The sequence below is a fragment of the Diceros bicornis genome, chromosome 4 (genome assembly GCF_020826845.1).
Source record: "Diceros bicornis minor isolate mBicDic1 chromosome 4, mDicBic1.mat.cur, whole genome shotgun sequence".
NCBI lineage: Eukaryota > Metazoa > Chordata > Mammalia > Perissodactyla > Rhinocerotidae > Diceros > Diceros bicornis.
The window spans coordinates 41,694,489-41,709,936 of NC_080743.1; the positions used below are offsets into that span (position 1 = coordinate 41,694,489).

Here is a 15,448-nt window from a genome sequence, read left to right on the forward strand (position 1 = left end):
TTCCTCACAAAAAAAAAAAAAAAATACTCATCACTGAACACTTAAAAGGAGTGCATTTTATTAAATGTAAATTATGCCTCAACAAAGTTGAATTTAAAAAGTTAAGCAACTAGCTATTAGTAATGAAATATTGTTGAATATTTTCCCATCCATACAGTATTCTGTACATTTTAGGTTGATTATAGATATAAAGGGAAAAAAAGACTTCAGTAAATGTTTTAAAGTGTGGAATTATTAAATCTATGAACAAGGTTTGACTCTCCAGAGGGATTTTAATCCCATTGACCTGAGAACCTAATTTTTTCTAGGATTTAGAGTGTGTTTGGTGAGGGGAGAGGACTTAAAATCTCTCCATAGGCTTTTTTTCTTTCATCTCTCTATTCCATTCTTAACTTCCCCCAACCATAAGATTACACAGGATTAAAAGCAAAAGCACTAGAGGGTGTTGACTCAGACACACTTGATCTTGAATCCCAGCTCTACCACTGACCACCTATGCAACCTTAGGCAAACTACTTAATTCTATTCAGACTCAGTTTTCTCGTTTGTAAAATGGGGGTAATAATTATACCTACCTCATAGGATCGTTATCAAAGTAAAAAAAAAAATATGATGTAAAGTGCTTACAACTGGCCCATGGGAAACATTTAAAAGTTTGCTATTACTGCTTTATTAGAAGTCATATCCTTACAACAAGCAGTATGGAACTTTTCTTAGTGGGCTATTTTGTTGTGATAATATCAATTGTTTCAAAAATTACTTGGGGGCTGTGGCAGATACTATGGACTGGCTCTTTCAACCTTCATTATACGTGTGTATTTGGAGACCATGGAATGCTCAAAACTGCATTTCTAAACTCCTTTGAAGCTAAGATTCTGCATGAAAATTAGATTCCCCCAATTAAATACCTTACATAGATTTTGGAAAGAGGAAGTAAGACAGCTTCATCCTGCTGTTTCAGCTGGCATGCAAGATCATGAATATTAGGGTTTAGACCATGAATATTAGGGTTTAGAGCAGTTTTGGTGCCTGGACTCAGCATTCCAATGTTTATTCACCAATTTTATGGATATCTTGAAGCAGATTTGACAGTGGTGGTGGCACCTTGTTGTGCATAGAGGGGAATTTACATTTTTTTCCCTTACTCCCTTAGCCCATTAGAAGCCAATTTAACAATTTGTTGAATCCTAAGAAGGGTAAATCCACACATCTAATTCACTGTCGTCTGTAGACAACCTGGTGGAATCAGACTTATTTTGGCCACCCTGAGATTAGACTTTCCATGTCCTTCTATAGTCGTTTTCCAGTTAATTGAGTTGTATATAAAAATACTTCTAGTTCTATTAATAAACAAAATAAAGAGAAAATACGTAAACTCACAGGTTAAAATCAGACAGAACATTTCTCCAAGTCCAGGAATATGGGATGCACATAACAATATTTCCAACTTATATGCCATGTTGCTATTCATAATCTTATCGTAAAATATAAAGAAAACAATAAATGGCAAAATACTTTAAATGCTTCAGTGGATCTGCTGAAGCATTTAAAGTATTTTGCCAGAATGTAGTTATTTTAAATCAATACCTGATCTTTATAATCTGCAGGGATATCAAGGGATCCAGCTTGCCATTTATTTTTTTCCCTATATTTTAGAATAAAAGTTCACATAAAAAATTTAATTTCCAATAGTTTTTAATTATAAAGCATGATAACATATGCTAATTTCACATAAGGCACTTGCTTTTATTTTAATCTTGTTTATGTGAACTTTAGAAGCTGAATTATAAATTAATTAGAATCTTTCTATTAATAAATCCTATTAAGAAAAAAATGAGAGTCCAACTTAAAAAATTGGCTTATTTTGTCACTCAAATTTATGTTAGGTGTGCTTTTATATTACTTTTAATTTTTAGGAAATTTAATTTAATTCCATCATGAATAGTTTATTAAGTACCCTATTCCAAGGATCCTATCTTTATCCTGCCCTAACAAAATTAAATTCCTCTAATTTCACAGCAAATTAAATCATGCCATTTAACAAGAGGGAAGAAGACTATATCAATTATTCTTTTGAGTTTTAACACTCTTCACAGTGAAAGCAGATTTTAACTAAATTTTAATAACCTTGAGAAGTAAGACACAACTCAAAATATTAGAGTAACTGAAAATCTGTAATCTATCAAATGGCAGAAATATCTGTGTCCAGAAAGACACTTAAAAAGAGAGTTGGGGGCCGGCCCTGTGGCTTAGCAGTTAAGTGCGCACGCTCCACTACTGGCGGCCTGGGTTCAGAACTCCGGGCGGGCACCAACGCACCACTTCTCTGGCCATACTGAGGCCGCGTCCCACATACAGCAACTAGAAGGATGTGCAACTATGACATATAACTATCTACTGGGGCTTTGGGGGGGAAAAAAAAGGAGGAGGATTGGCAATAGATGTTAGCTCAGAGCCAGTCTTCCTCAGCAAAAAAAAAAAAAGAGGAGGATTAGCGTGGATGTTAGCTCAGGGCTGATCTTCCTCACCAAAAAAAAAAGAGAGATAGTTGGTCTAGTGTAGTTACTAGTTATTGGCTGTAATATAAATTATATAATTTATAATTATATCTCATTAAATCACAATTTTAGAGCCAATCCAATCTTTAAAATGTAGTTATATATACAAATCTTAAAATATCTTTGACCTATTCTCTTTCAATACAAATTGAAAAGATAGAGGCAAAATAGAAAACAAAACAAAAAACTTCTAAAGGTAAAATTAAAATACTATTCATCCTCCATATAAGTTTAAAATTTCAGAGGGGAGGTTCCAGTCAGCCTTTTTTTATTCTTAAAGAACTGAGTTTAAAAGCACAGTATAAAGGATAGAAAAAATATATATGAACTCATTCAGGAGTCCTGTTGCCTTTTTTTAAAACACAGATTTAAGTACAAGAGCTCTCAAATTTTTCTGATTTACTTTGTTCACATTGTTGACTTTCTTGCAATATTTGGCAATGTTAAGAACCAAGATTAAGCTAAAAATATCTGTATCCACAAATACCTGTGCTCAGTAAGGGAGCAATAGGTCACCAGTATTCCATTCACAACGTGGGTAGGAGACTGAAGTGTTCTGATGCCGGGTAATTCTGTTTAGGACTTTCTATTTTGTTTTGTTTAGTTTAGAGAAAGAAAAGGAGCTCAAACACCCCTGTTACTCTATTAATTATAATTTTAAATGCATTGGTTTTCTTTTAATGCTTTCAAACAGATATAAAATCTGTATGTAAAGCAATGTTAGCTTTTTAAAATATAAAGTAGAAAATGCTGAAAAACTTCAGAATATTCCAATTTTGTTCTATAACATAAAATTATATTAGGTTAATAATGCAATTAAGTTATATTAGGTAATATAAATTCCATTTTAATCCATTTAAATGCAAATTTCCAATGCATGTTCATTAAAATTTAAAAATGCTTAACTAGATTTTATGAATATTAAAGATTTTAATCCATAAAGAACTTAATGAACTGTAATTCTGGCTTACATAAAATTAAAATTCAATATTTAAATCTAATTTGCATGTTTATCTTTTTGGAGAATGGATATAGCATCTTTTCATACAGACCTCTTGCAATTTAAGGAGAAAGATGAGACATTTTCATGCTTATAAATAAATGTACATAAGATGACAGTTCAAGATTTCATTTCTATGCTATTCCCAAGAGTGGTTTTATTGATTCGTAAACTATACAGTTTATGCATACTGAAGGAAGCAACTTCAAGAAATTTGGAGTCATGCCTCTGAAAAATCCTGTCACTCCACCTCTTTTATAAATTTGAGAAAAGACACTGATCATATTTAGCTGTGGGACTCCTATTATGCCTAGAAAATGAAAGAGACGGAAAAAGTAAAATTAATTTGATATTTTAGCTTTCTTTCAAACACTGACTAAGGTAAAACATATGCTAAAACAGATAATAAAATATAATTAATTAAATTCTTTCACAAGCGGCCCCAAGGGAACATCCCTGGTTCATCAGAGTGTATAATCAGGAACTCTAATAGAACTATTTGATGCTCATCTCTATTTAATTTTCTTTCCTTTTGGGAACAAATTCTGTCCACTGGTGGTGAATTATTGTAGACTTATAATTTTAAAAACTATCTAGACATATGGAGGTACCTTTATTCAACATCTCATGCCTTAAGAACATCTCAAACTCAAAAACAAACTCAAATATGTTTCTCATTTGATATTCCTTTTCTCAGGGAATGGCTCTACCATTCATGTAGCTGTTGAAACTGGAAACCTGAAAAGCATCCATGACATTTCCCTCATCTTACATATCCAGACCATTACCCATCAATTCTACTCTCTAAATATCTCTCAAATCCATCCGTGTACCTACATGTCCACTACCATGCCTCCCATCTCCAAACTACCATCATTTCTTGCCTACATTGCTGTAACAGCCTTTTACCATAATCACCTCTTTCATTTTTTCTCCATACTTTAACCAGAGAGAACTTTTGCTTTGCTGAGGAAGATTAGCCCTGAGCTAACATCTGTGCCAATCTTCCTCTATTTTGTATGTGGGTCACTGCCACAGCATGGCTTGACGAATGGCGTAGGTCTGCGCCCGGGATCTGAACCTGAGAACCTGGGCCACTGAAGCGGAGCACGTGGAACTTTAACCACTATGCCATGGGGCGAGCCCTAGAGAGAACTTTTTTTTTTGCTTTTGGTGAGGGAGATTGTTCCTGAGCTAACATCTATGCCCATCTTCCTCTATTTTGTATACAGGACGCCACCACAACATGGCTTGATGAGCGGTGAGTAGGTCCACCCCGGATCCAAACCTGCAAACCCCAGGCGCCAAAGCGGAGCACATGAACTTAACCACTACACCACCAGGCCAGACCTGGCCCAGAGAGAACTTTTAATAATGCAAATCTGATTGTGTTACTCTCCTGCTTCAGTAATTTCCCATAATGCTTAAATACAATCTGGCCTCTGTTTCCTCCTCCCACTTCACTTGTACTGCTCCCTCACTTTCTATGCTCCAGCCATATAGGCCACTTTTCAGTTTCTCAAATATCCCATGCTTCTTCCCTCTGCAGGCTAGTTGCACATGCTTTTCCCTTTGCCTGATAGTCACCCCCCACAGCTTTGCCTGTTTAACCCCACCTCTGCCTTCAGTTCTCAGTTCAAGCAACACTTCCCTAAGAAAGTCTTCCAGAACTGCCTCAGATCCCTCCATTACAGTCTTTAGAGAATTCCACTTTTCCTTTGTAGCTCTTATCACAGTTTATATATTTGTGTAAGTGTTTAATTAATATCTATCTTCCCTACTAGACTATCAGTTCCATGAAAGCAGGGACCAGTGTCTCTTTTTGCTTATTCAAACCCCGTATGCCTGGCACATTGCACAGTACCTGGCAACATTCTCAAACTCTTTAGCTAGCATTTTTCTCCATAATCATTACATCATGTTCCCAAAATTGACATAGCTAAATTGAGTAAAAAGCAGTAGAGAACTGAAAAATATGTCTTTCACTATTTGTTTTAGTCTAAATATTTCCTCCCTCTATCCTCTCCCCCACAAAATAAAATAATTCCTTTGAAATCTAGAGAAAGTCCCTTGAAATTTTAGAAAATATTTACTGCCAAGGAATTTCGTGGAGAATGTTCTATTACTACATGCGTTTTTTTGTGTTTTATTTTTTTCATAGAAGCTAATAACATTCCTCCCAATTTCTATAATTTTGTAAAGGAATATGGAACATGCTTACTTTTATTCTAATGTTGAACCTACTTTCCCCATTGATTTTCCCCCAACTCATTATTGTGAAAATTGTAAACTACAGAAAGAATAGTACAATGAACATTTGTATACTCACCACTTATTTTTTGTCTCTTTCTCTCTTCTCTATACATACATATTAATATGTGTGCATGTATATGAGTGAGTGTATGCCATTTGAAAGTAAGTTACAGACACCATGACACTTCATCCTTAAGTACTTCAACATTTCCTAAAAACAAGGACATAGGGCCCACCCAGTGGCGTAGTGGTTAAGTTCATGCACTCCACTTTGGTGGCCCAGGGTTCACAGGTTTGGATCCTGGGCACAGACCTACACACCACTCATCAACCCATGCTGTGGAGGTGTCCCATATACAAAAAATATAGAAGATTGGCACAGATGTTAGCTCAGGAACAATCTTCTTCAAGCAAAAAGAGAAAGATTGGCAACAGATGTTAGCTCAGGGCCAATCTTCCTCACCAAAAAAAACCAAGGACATTAGTCTACATAGCCACAATACCATGATTACACCTTGGAAAACTAAAAATAATTCTCTATATCATCAAATACCTCCTCATTCAGATTTTCCCAGTTGTCCCAAAAATGTCACTTATAGCTAGGTTTTTTTCTTCCAAACTAAAATCTAAACAAAATTCACTCCTTGCACTTGGTTGTTATGTTTCTTCAGTTTCTTAATTAAGACTAGTACCAGTACCCTACCACTACCATTTTTTCTATGACAATGACTTTTTGAAGAGCCCAGGCCGGTTGTAGAATATCCCACATTTTAGATTTGTCTGATTGATTCTTAATAGTATCATTTAACTTATTCCTCAATCCCCTGTATTTCCTTTAGGTCTAAAAGCATGCCCAGATGCCAGTAAAACATTTTTGGCAAGAATACTTAATAGGAGATGCTATGCACATCATATTACATTACATCATGAGGCACAGATGTCAGGGTTTTTTACTGTTACCAATGCTAACTTTGGTCACTTGGTTAGGGTAATGAATACCCATTCTCTCCACCATAAAGGTAGGTTTTCCTCTTTGCAATTAGCAAGAAATCTAATGGATGATACTTTGGCATCGTGTGAATATACTATTCCCCAACTTCCTTTAACTTAATAGCTTTAACATCCACTGATGGTCCTAGGACTCAGATATTGATTTTGAAATATCACTACCCTGTAAACTAAAAGGAAAAATAGTTGATTACAGGCTTGAGGGCAGGGAACGTACAAGTGACCATGAGATATCATTTTCAAAAAACCACAGAAGAGCTCAGAAACAAATGTGGACACATCAAAAGAACAAATGAGGATTTTCAGCCCAGTTATGACAGAGTAGTTTCTGTTAGACTAACCCCCCAAATAGAAACAACTATTAAAAGATGAACAAAGTACATAAAAGCATTGTTTGAAGCAATCAATGCAGGCAAGACTAGGATCCCTGAGAGAGAGCAGTACAGAGGTAAGCACTACATTCACTCTGGTTTTTTTTCCCTGAGGCCATTTGACAATTTGCAGCATTAGAGAATAGAGCCCAAACAGAAAACAGCAGTGTTGCTGAACTGAGGACAAAAGTTGGAGTTCAAGGATGTCAATGTGCCAGACACTTGAGAAGCAAAATCCTGAAATGGAGGTAATACTAGTGAAGTGAGTTCAAAAATCTCTATGCAATTTTCCCTTGACGCATTGCCAACTCTAAAGCTGCACAAAATGAGATTTCAATAACACCAGCAGAAAAGAGTAGCTGGAAGGCTAAAGATCTAGGAAAAGATTCTAGCAGTAACACAGTGCTGGGTAACAGAGGTTGGAGTTCAAGCCCAACACGGTGAGGGGCCTTGGTAACCACTCTGGGCTTTCAGATAATACCGCCAAATGGTCACTGTCTGGGAGGAAAAATGATACTCTAAGAGTAAGTACCTTGGAGAAAGGGCAAAGCTAAACTAGATCATCCCTAGCAAAGTCTAAAACCAACCCTCAACAGGTTTAAGATGATCTACCTATATTATGGCTACCTACCAGAAGAAAGCTTAATCTTGTTTAAAGAAAAATAACATCCAGAATCTACAGTTTTTCATACAAAATGCCCATCATTCAATCCAAAATAATAAGGCATGCTAAAAAAACAGGATCAAACAACTGAAAACCTAGAGAGAAAAACAGACAACAAAATAGATACTCATTTGTTAAATTTAAAATAATTGTGATTAATATGTTTAAGAAATTAGAGCAAAAGATGGCGACTTTCACAAGAGACCTGGAATCTGTTTATAGAAAGAATAAAAATGGAAAGTCTGAAATTGAAAAAAATACAAAAGTTAAGACTTCAATGTATGGGTTTAACAGCAGATTAAACACAGCAAAACATAGGATTAGTGAACTCTAGAAGTAGGTTCAGTAAGAAAAAAACATCCAGATTGAAGCACAGAGGGGGGAAAAGAAGAACAGAAAACACAGAAAATAACATGATAGATACATGGGACATGGGGAAAAGATTTACCATACATGTAATTGGGATGTCAGAAGAAGAGACAATGAGATAGAGCAATATTTGAAGAAATTTTAGCTGGGAATTTTCCCAAAACTGACAAAAGCCATAAACCACAGATTTTGAAACCAGAAGGAGGATAAACAGAAAGCAAACCACATTTTAGGCACATCATAGTCAAACTGCTGAAAATCAGAGACAGAGAAAAATCTTAAAAAGCATCCAGAGAAAAAAAGGAAAAAAAAAAAAATAAAAAAGACAGCACCTTAAGCAACAATAAAACTGATGGCTAACTTTTCAACAAAAATTATAGAACTCAGAAGACATGGAAATAATATCCTTTAATGTGCTGTAAAAACAGACAAACAAAAGCTGAGAGAATCTGTTGCTAGCAGACCTCCACTAAAAGAAATTCTAAAGAGAGTTCTTTAAGCAGAAGAATAATGATCCCAGGTGAAAGCAAGGAAATTCAAGAAGGAAAACAGACAAACAAAAAGAGAATAAAATATAAATAAATTAATATTGACTTTTAAAACAGCAATGTTTTGTGGGGTTTAAAACATATACTCAAGTAAAATACGTGACAACAGTAGCACAAAAAGAGGCAGTGTAAATGAAGTAAAACTGTTGTGTTAGAAATTGCTAAAAATACTAATTTAAGGTAGGCTGTAATTAACAAAGGATTCATATTATAATATCCAGGCTAACCATTAAAAGAAAAATAAAATAATATATAACTAACAAGCTAATAGAAGAGAAATAAAATAATGAACATACCTGACTAATTCAAAAAGAGGCCAAAAAAGAGAGAAAAATAAAGGAAAATGAACAAATGGAATCAATAGAAAATAAGTAGCAATGTAATTATGGTCTCCACTTAAACACAACTGTAACAGCTCCCTACTTTAAATACTAAACATTAATTAAAAGATAAAATAATCACATTGGATTTTTTTAAAAGGTCTAACTGTACGCTTTTCAGAATGGACACACTATATATAAGGATACAGAAAGGTTGAAAGTAAAAAGATGTTTAAAAAATTATACCAAGCAAACATTAACCAAAAGAAAGCTATTGTAACTACATTAATATCAGAGACAGTAGACTTTCTAAGGCAAAAAATATTATTAGCAATAAAGAAGGACATTTCATAATAAGAAAAGAATCAATTCTAAATTTTAATACACATAATAATATAGCTTCAAAATATATAAAGCAAAAGTTGACCAAACTACAGGAGGGATAGAGAAATCCACAATCATAGTTAGAGATTTAAACACACCTCTGTCAGTAAACAATAGGAAAAGCTGACAAAAAGAAATCAGTAGAATATAAAACATTTGAATAACATTTAACTAATCAGTCTTATAGAGCACATATATAGGACACTAAATACAACTTCAAAATCTGCTTTCTTTTCAAGTGTGCAGTGAACATTTACCAAAATAGACCATATCTGGGCCAATAAAGCAAATGTCAATAAATTTCAAAAAATAAAAGTCGTACAGAGTACATTCTCTCTTTGCAGTGCAATTAAACTAGAAGTTCAATGTCAGAAAGATCACCAGAAAATCCCAAAATGTTTGTAAATTAAGCAATATATTTCTAAATAACCAATGGGTCAAAAAAGAAATTCACAATGAAAATTTGGATGATAATTTGAAATTAATAATAATGAAAATATTATATATCTATTTATGGGATGTAAGTAAAGCAGTACTTCAAGGGATATTTAGAACTTAGAATTCATATATTAGAAAAGAAAAAAGATTTAAAATCAATTATCTTAGCCAGGGGTCAGCAAAGTTTTTCTGTAATGGGCCAGATAGTAAGTATTTTAGACTTTGTGGGTCATATGGTCTTTGCAGCTACTCAGCTCTGTCATTGTAGCATGAAAGTAGCCACAGACAAAACATAAATAAATGGAAGTGACTGTGTTCTAATTAAATTTTGTTTACACAGATGGGTGGTGGGTCAGATTTGGCTTGCATGTCTTAGTTTGCCAACCCCTGATTAAACTTCCAACCCAAGAAACTAGACAGAAAAGAAAGAGGAGGATGAAAATAATAAAGATAAGAACAGAAACCAATAAAATAGAAAACCAATGTACGATAAAAATCAACAAAATCAAAAAATTTATAAAATAGATAAACCCCAACAAAACTGATTTTAAAAAAGAGAAAACGGGGCCGGTCCGGTGGCCCAAGCCGTTAACTGCGTGTGCTCCGCTCTGGCGGCCCGGGGTTTGCCGATTCGGATCCTGAGCGCGCACCGACACACCGCTTGTCAAGCCATGCTGTGGAGGCATCCCATATAAAGCGGAGGAAGATGGGCACGGATACTAGCCCAGGGCCAATCTTCCTCAGCAAAAAAAGAGGAGGATTGGCAGATGTTAGCTCAGGGCCCATCTTCCTCACAAAAAAAAAAAAAAGAAAGAAAAGAAAAAATAATAACAAATTTCTAATATCAGGAATGAAAAAGGAGACATCACTTTAAAACCTACAGTCATTATTAAAAGTATAATAAAAGGACATTAATTTTGACCTCATGCTAATAAATTTAAACATTTAGATGAAATGGACGAATTCTTTGAAAAATACAATACCTCAAAACTGACAGAAAAAACAGAAAGCCTGAAGAGTCCATACCATTTAAAGTACTCAAATCTGTAATTACAATACAGAAAAAAAAAAAACAAAAAACCTTCCATCAAAAATATCCAGGCAAAATTGGCTTCACTGGTGAATTCTTCCAAATATTTAAGGAAAAAATAATTCTGATTGTATACAAATTCTTCCAAAGAATAGAAAAAGAGGGAACATTTCCTAACTGTCTTTATTGGGCCGATGTAACCTTAATACCAAAACCTGACAAAGACATCACAAGGAAGGAAAATTACAACCAAAAGTTCTCATGAATATAGACATAAAAATCCTAATCAAAATATTATCAATCAAATCCAACATTAACAAAATACTAATGCAACATGACCAGGTGAAGTTTATTCGATGCTTTCAAGGTTGTTTTAACATTTGAAAATCATTGTGTCATTCACAGAAGAAAGGGGGAAAATCATAGTATTATTTTGATATATGCAGAAAAAGCATTTGATAAAATTCAATACCTATTCATGATTTAAAAAATACTTTCAGCAAACTAGGAATAGAAGGGAACTTTCTTAATCTCACAAAGGGTATATTCCAGAAACCTATAGCAAACATCACATTCGATGGTAAGATATTGAACAATTTTCCTCTGAGTAGGAATGAGATAAAGATGTTCCCTCTTACCATTACCATTATAGCACTGTAATGGAAGTCCTAACCAGTGCTATGAGGCAAGAAAAAGAGGTAAAAAGTATAAAAGCTAGAAAGGAAGAAACCAAACTACAGTCATGCATCACTTAATGATGGAGATACATTCTGAGAAATGCATTGTTAGGCAATTTCATGGTTGTACGTACATCACAGAGTGTACTTACACAAACCTAGATGGTATAGCCTACTATACACCTAGGCTATATGGTACTAATCTTATGGGACCACTGTGTTATATGTGGTCCATCGTTGACTGAAACATTGTTATGCGGCATATGACTGCATTGCTATTCACAGAAGGCATGACTGTGTACATATAAAAATCCAAAAAGAAAAAAACTTGACAGATATACTATTACAATGAATACATATATTTAGCAAGATCGCTGGATACAAGATCAATGTTCTAGAACCAATTGCATTTCTAAAAGCTCACAAAAACACTTAAAAATGAATTTTGTATAAAATTTTATTTATAATAGCACCAAAAAAACATTGAATACCTAGGAATACACTTAACAAAAGATATACTTTACCTCTACACTGAAAAATACAAAATATTACTACAAGAAATTAAATAAGACCTAAATAAATGAAAGGATACACCATGTTCATGGATTTCTAAAATGTAAGTTATTCAAATGGATCTATAGATTCAGAATAATCTCAATTAAAATCTCAGCAGGATTTTTTTTTGTGCGGGAAGTAACAAGATAGTTTTAAAATTCGTGTAAAAATGCAAAGAACCAAGAATTTCCAAGATAATCTTGAAAAGCAACAACACTAAAGGACTTATAATACCTGATATGAAGACTTCTCATAAAGCTACAATAATTAGGACAATATACTTATTAGTATAAGGATTAACACATAGTCCAATGGAACAGAATATTCAGAAACAGTCCCACACGTAGACAGATGTACCACAGTTCAGTGGAGAAAGAATGATCTTTTCAATGAATTGTGCTGAATTGATATCTACATGAGAAAAAAATAAATAAATTTTTTTGTGTGTGTGAGGATGATTAGCCCTGAGCTAACATCCGATGCCAATCCTCCTCTCTTTTTTGCTGAGGAAGATTGGCCCTGGGCTAACATCCATGCCCATCTTCCTCTACTTTATATGGGACGCTGCCACAGCATGGCTTGACAAGCAGTGCATCGGTGTGCACCCAGTATCCGAACCCATGAACCCCGGGCCCTCGAAGTGGAGCCTGTGAACTTAACTGATATGCCACCAGGCCAGCCACAAAAATAAATAAATTTTGACACCTACTTCAAACTATAAATACACACAAAATATCCTAACTGGGTTGTAGACCTAAATATGAAAAGATAAGACAATAAATTTTCTAGAAGAAAACAGAAAAATTTTATGATCTTCAGGTAGGCAAAGTTTTTTAAACAGAACACCAAAAGAAAAGATTGGTAATTTGGACTTCATTAAAATTAAGAACTTCTGTTAATCAAAAGATACCATAAAAAGAGTGAAAATATAAGACACAAACTTGGAGAAGATGTTTGCAATATACAAATTTGATAAAGGACTTGTATCCAGAATATATTAAGGACTCCTACAAATCAAAAAAAACAAAAAAGCAATCTAATTTTTTTTTAATAGGCAAAACACTTGATCAGGCACTTTCTAGAAAAGGATAAATGGTAAATACGTTTTGGATAAATGGTAAATAAGCATATAAAAGGTTTTCAACATTATTAGTTAGTCATCAAGAAATACAAATTAAAGCCAACATTGAGATTTTGTTACACAACCATCAGAATGTCTAAATTAAAAGATTGACAATAACAAGTGTTGACAAAGATGTAGAGAAATGAGAACTCATACATTGCTGTTATAGTGTAAATTGAAATAAGCATTTTTGAAAACCAATTTGGCAATATCTACTAAAGCTTAATATGCATTTATCCTATATATAACCCTATATATTCTCCTCATATATATATATATATATATACCTGAGAGAAATAAGTGCTTATGTTTTCCAAAAGACAAGTACATGAATATTTATAGAAGATTCATTCATAATAACTCCAAACTGGAAACAACTCAAATATCCATCAATAGTACAATGGATAAAGTCTGGAATTCAAATAATGAAATATTATACAGCAAAGAAAAAGACTTCATGCAACAACATGGATGACTCTCCAAGATAGTATGCAGTTTTCAAGAACAGGCAAACTAATAAATGGTTATAAAAGTCAGAATAATAATTACCTTGGGGTGGGGGTGTTTATTGACTGAGAAGGGCATAAAGGAGGAGCCTTCTGGAGTGCTGGAAACGTACTATGTCTTGATCTAGTTGGTAGTCTCATGGGTGTAAATATTTGCAAAAATTCCTACAATCAACCACCATGAATTGAAAGATAGAATCTTCCTTTTCTGAATTCAATAGATAATTTTTTCCTAATAATCAACAGGTATTTCATTGAGTTCTTTTTAAGTAAAACAGAATCACTGCATATCATCTTGCAAAAAACTTTTAAAAGTCATTTAGATGGATATCTAAATTTTGAATCCTTCATTATCACAATCTTGTGAACTCTAGTTCAAGAATAGACTGGACACCTCCAGTGTGGAGACATTTATTCTACCAACCAAGGCAGAGTATTCACCTTCATGTGATTATAAAGTTCAGATTTGATCTTTAAAACTCAATTTGAAATAAATAGCACCATTACCACTCATATGAGGAGGATTTCCTAATTTTGTTTTTTGAAAAGAGCCAGCACTGAATGATGGAAATGAGGAGGATTCTAAGACATTCTTCAGAGCAGAAAGTAAAAATTAAAAAAAATAAAATTCCCTAACTCACACAGGGCTTTTTACACTGTCCTTCTTTTCACAAAAACTCGCCTTGAACCTGCATGCGAGTTCTCACTAGGTTCAGAGGGTAGCTGACAAACTGACCACAAAAGTTAGAGAAGGCACTACATCCCATCAAAGTCAGCAACCCAGGGTCTTCTGCATAAGTGTTTAGCCAATGAGTCTTCAAAAGCTGACAGAGAACAAAGTAATGATACACTTTAAGAACTATTAAAGAAAACCAATAATAAAATGTTAGTACTTTTCTCACCATACACATACACTCCTTTCTATCTTCTGTATTACACGATAGCAAAGAATACAAAATACAGTAATCCAGTACAAAGTAGCAAGAGCCATAGGGTATACATTTTGAACTGCCAATTTTTAGTGTAATTTAATGCAATTAAAGTTAACCAAGCCCCCAATATTTCCAGGACTCAAATTACCTAAATATTACCTCTTTTCCTAAGCACCATCCTGGCAATTAGAATTATCCAGAAGTCTTCTCTATGTACAAACAACCAGAGATCAGAGAACTTTAGTGATGGAAACTCACTACCCACTCTGGACTGTCAGAGCCCTGATTGCCTTATCTTTAAAGAAGCTTATTGTGTCAAATTGCATTACCTCTAAAAGCAATATTTTTGTTTCAGGACTCATTTACACTCTTAAAAATTACTGAAGACACCAAAAAGTTTCTGTTTACACGGGCTATATCCATCAATATTATCTATCATATTAGATATTAAAACAGAAAAACTTTAAACCCAAAATACATTGTTATTAGCCATCAATGATGTCATCACAAATTATATAGCCTCTGGAAAACTCGCTACTCGCAAGAGAATGAAAATGACAAAGATAACATCTTCAGATTATGAAAATAGTTTAGACTTCAAGGACCCTCAGAAAGAGTCTCAGGAACCCATCCCCAGAATCTCCAGACCATACTTGAGATGACTACTTAAATGGTTTTGAAATATCAAAATAATCATTTTAATCTAAAGATG

The 15,448-nt window shown here is 34.0% G+C and overlaps 1 protein-coding gene across 1 annotated transcript in view; it reads right to left on the reverse strand.

The window, feature by feature from the left end:
* Window positions 1–3,692: 3,692 nt before the first annotated feature.
* LOC131401039 (mitochondrial adenyl nucleotide antiporter SLC25A24-like) overlaps window positions 3,693–15,448 on the reverse strand; it is a 48,555-nt gene continuing 36,799 nt past the window's right edge. Inside the window, exons 9-11 of the mRNA XM_058535984.1 lie at window positions 14,483–14,628; window positions 6,982–6,989; window positions 3,693–3,859 (exon numbers count right to left, since the gene is read on the reverse strand). Coding sequence (XP_058391967.1) covers window positions 3,693–3,859; window positions 6,982–6,989; window positions 14,483–14,628 — 321 coding nt within the window. The remainder of the gene's footprint in view (window positions 3,860–6,981; window positions 6,990–14,482; window positions 14,629–15,448) is intronic.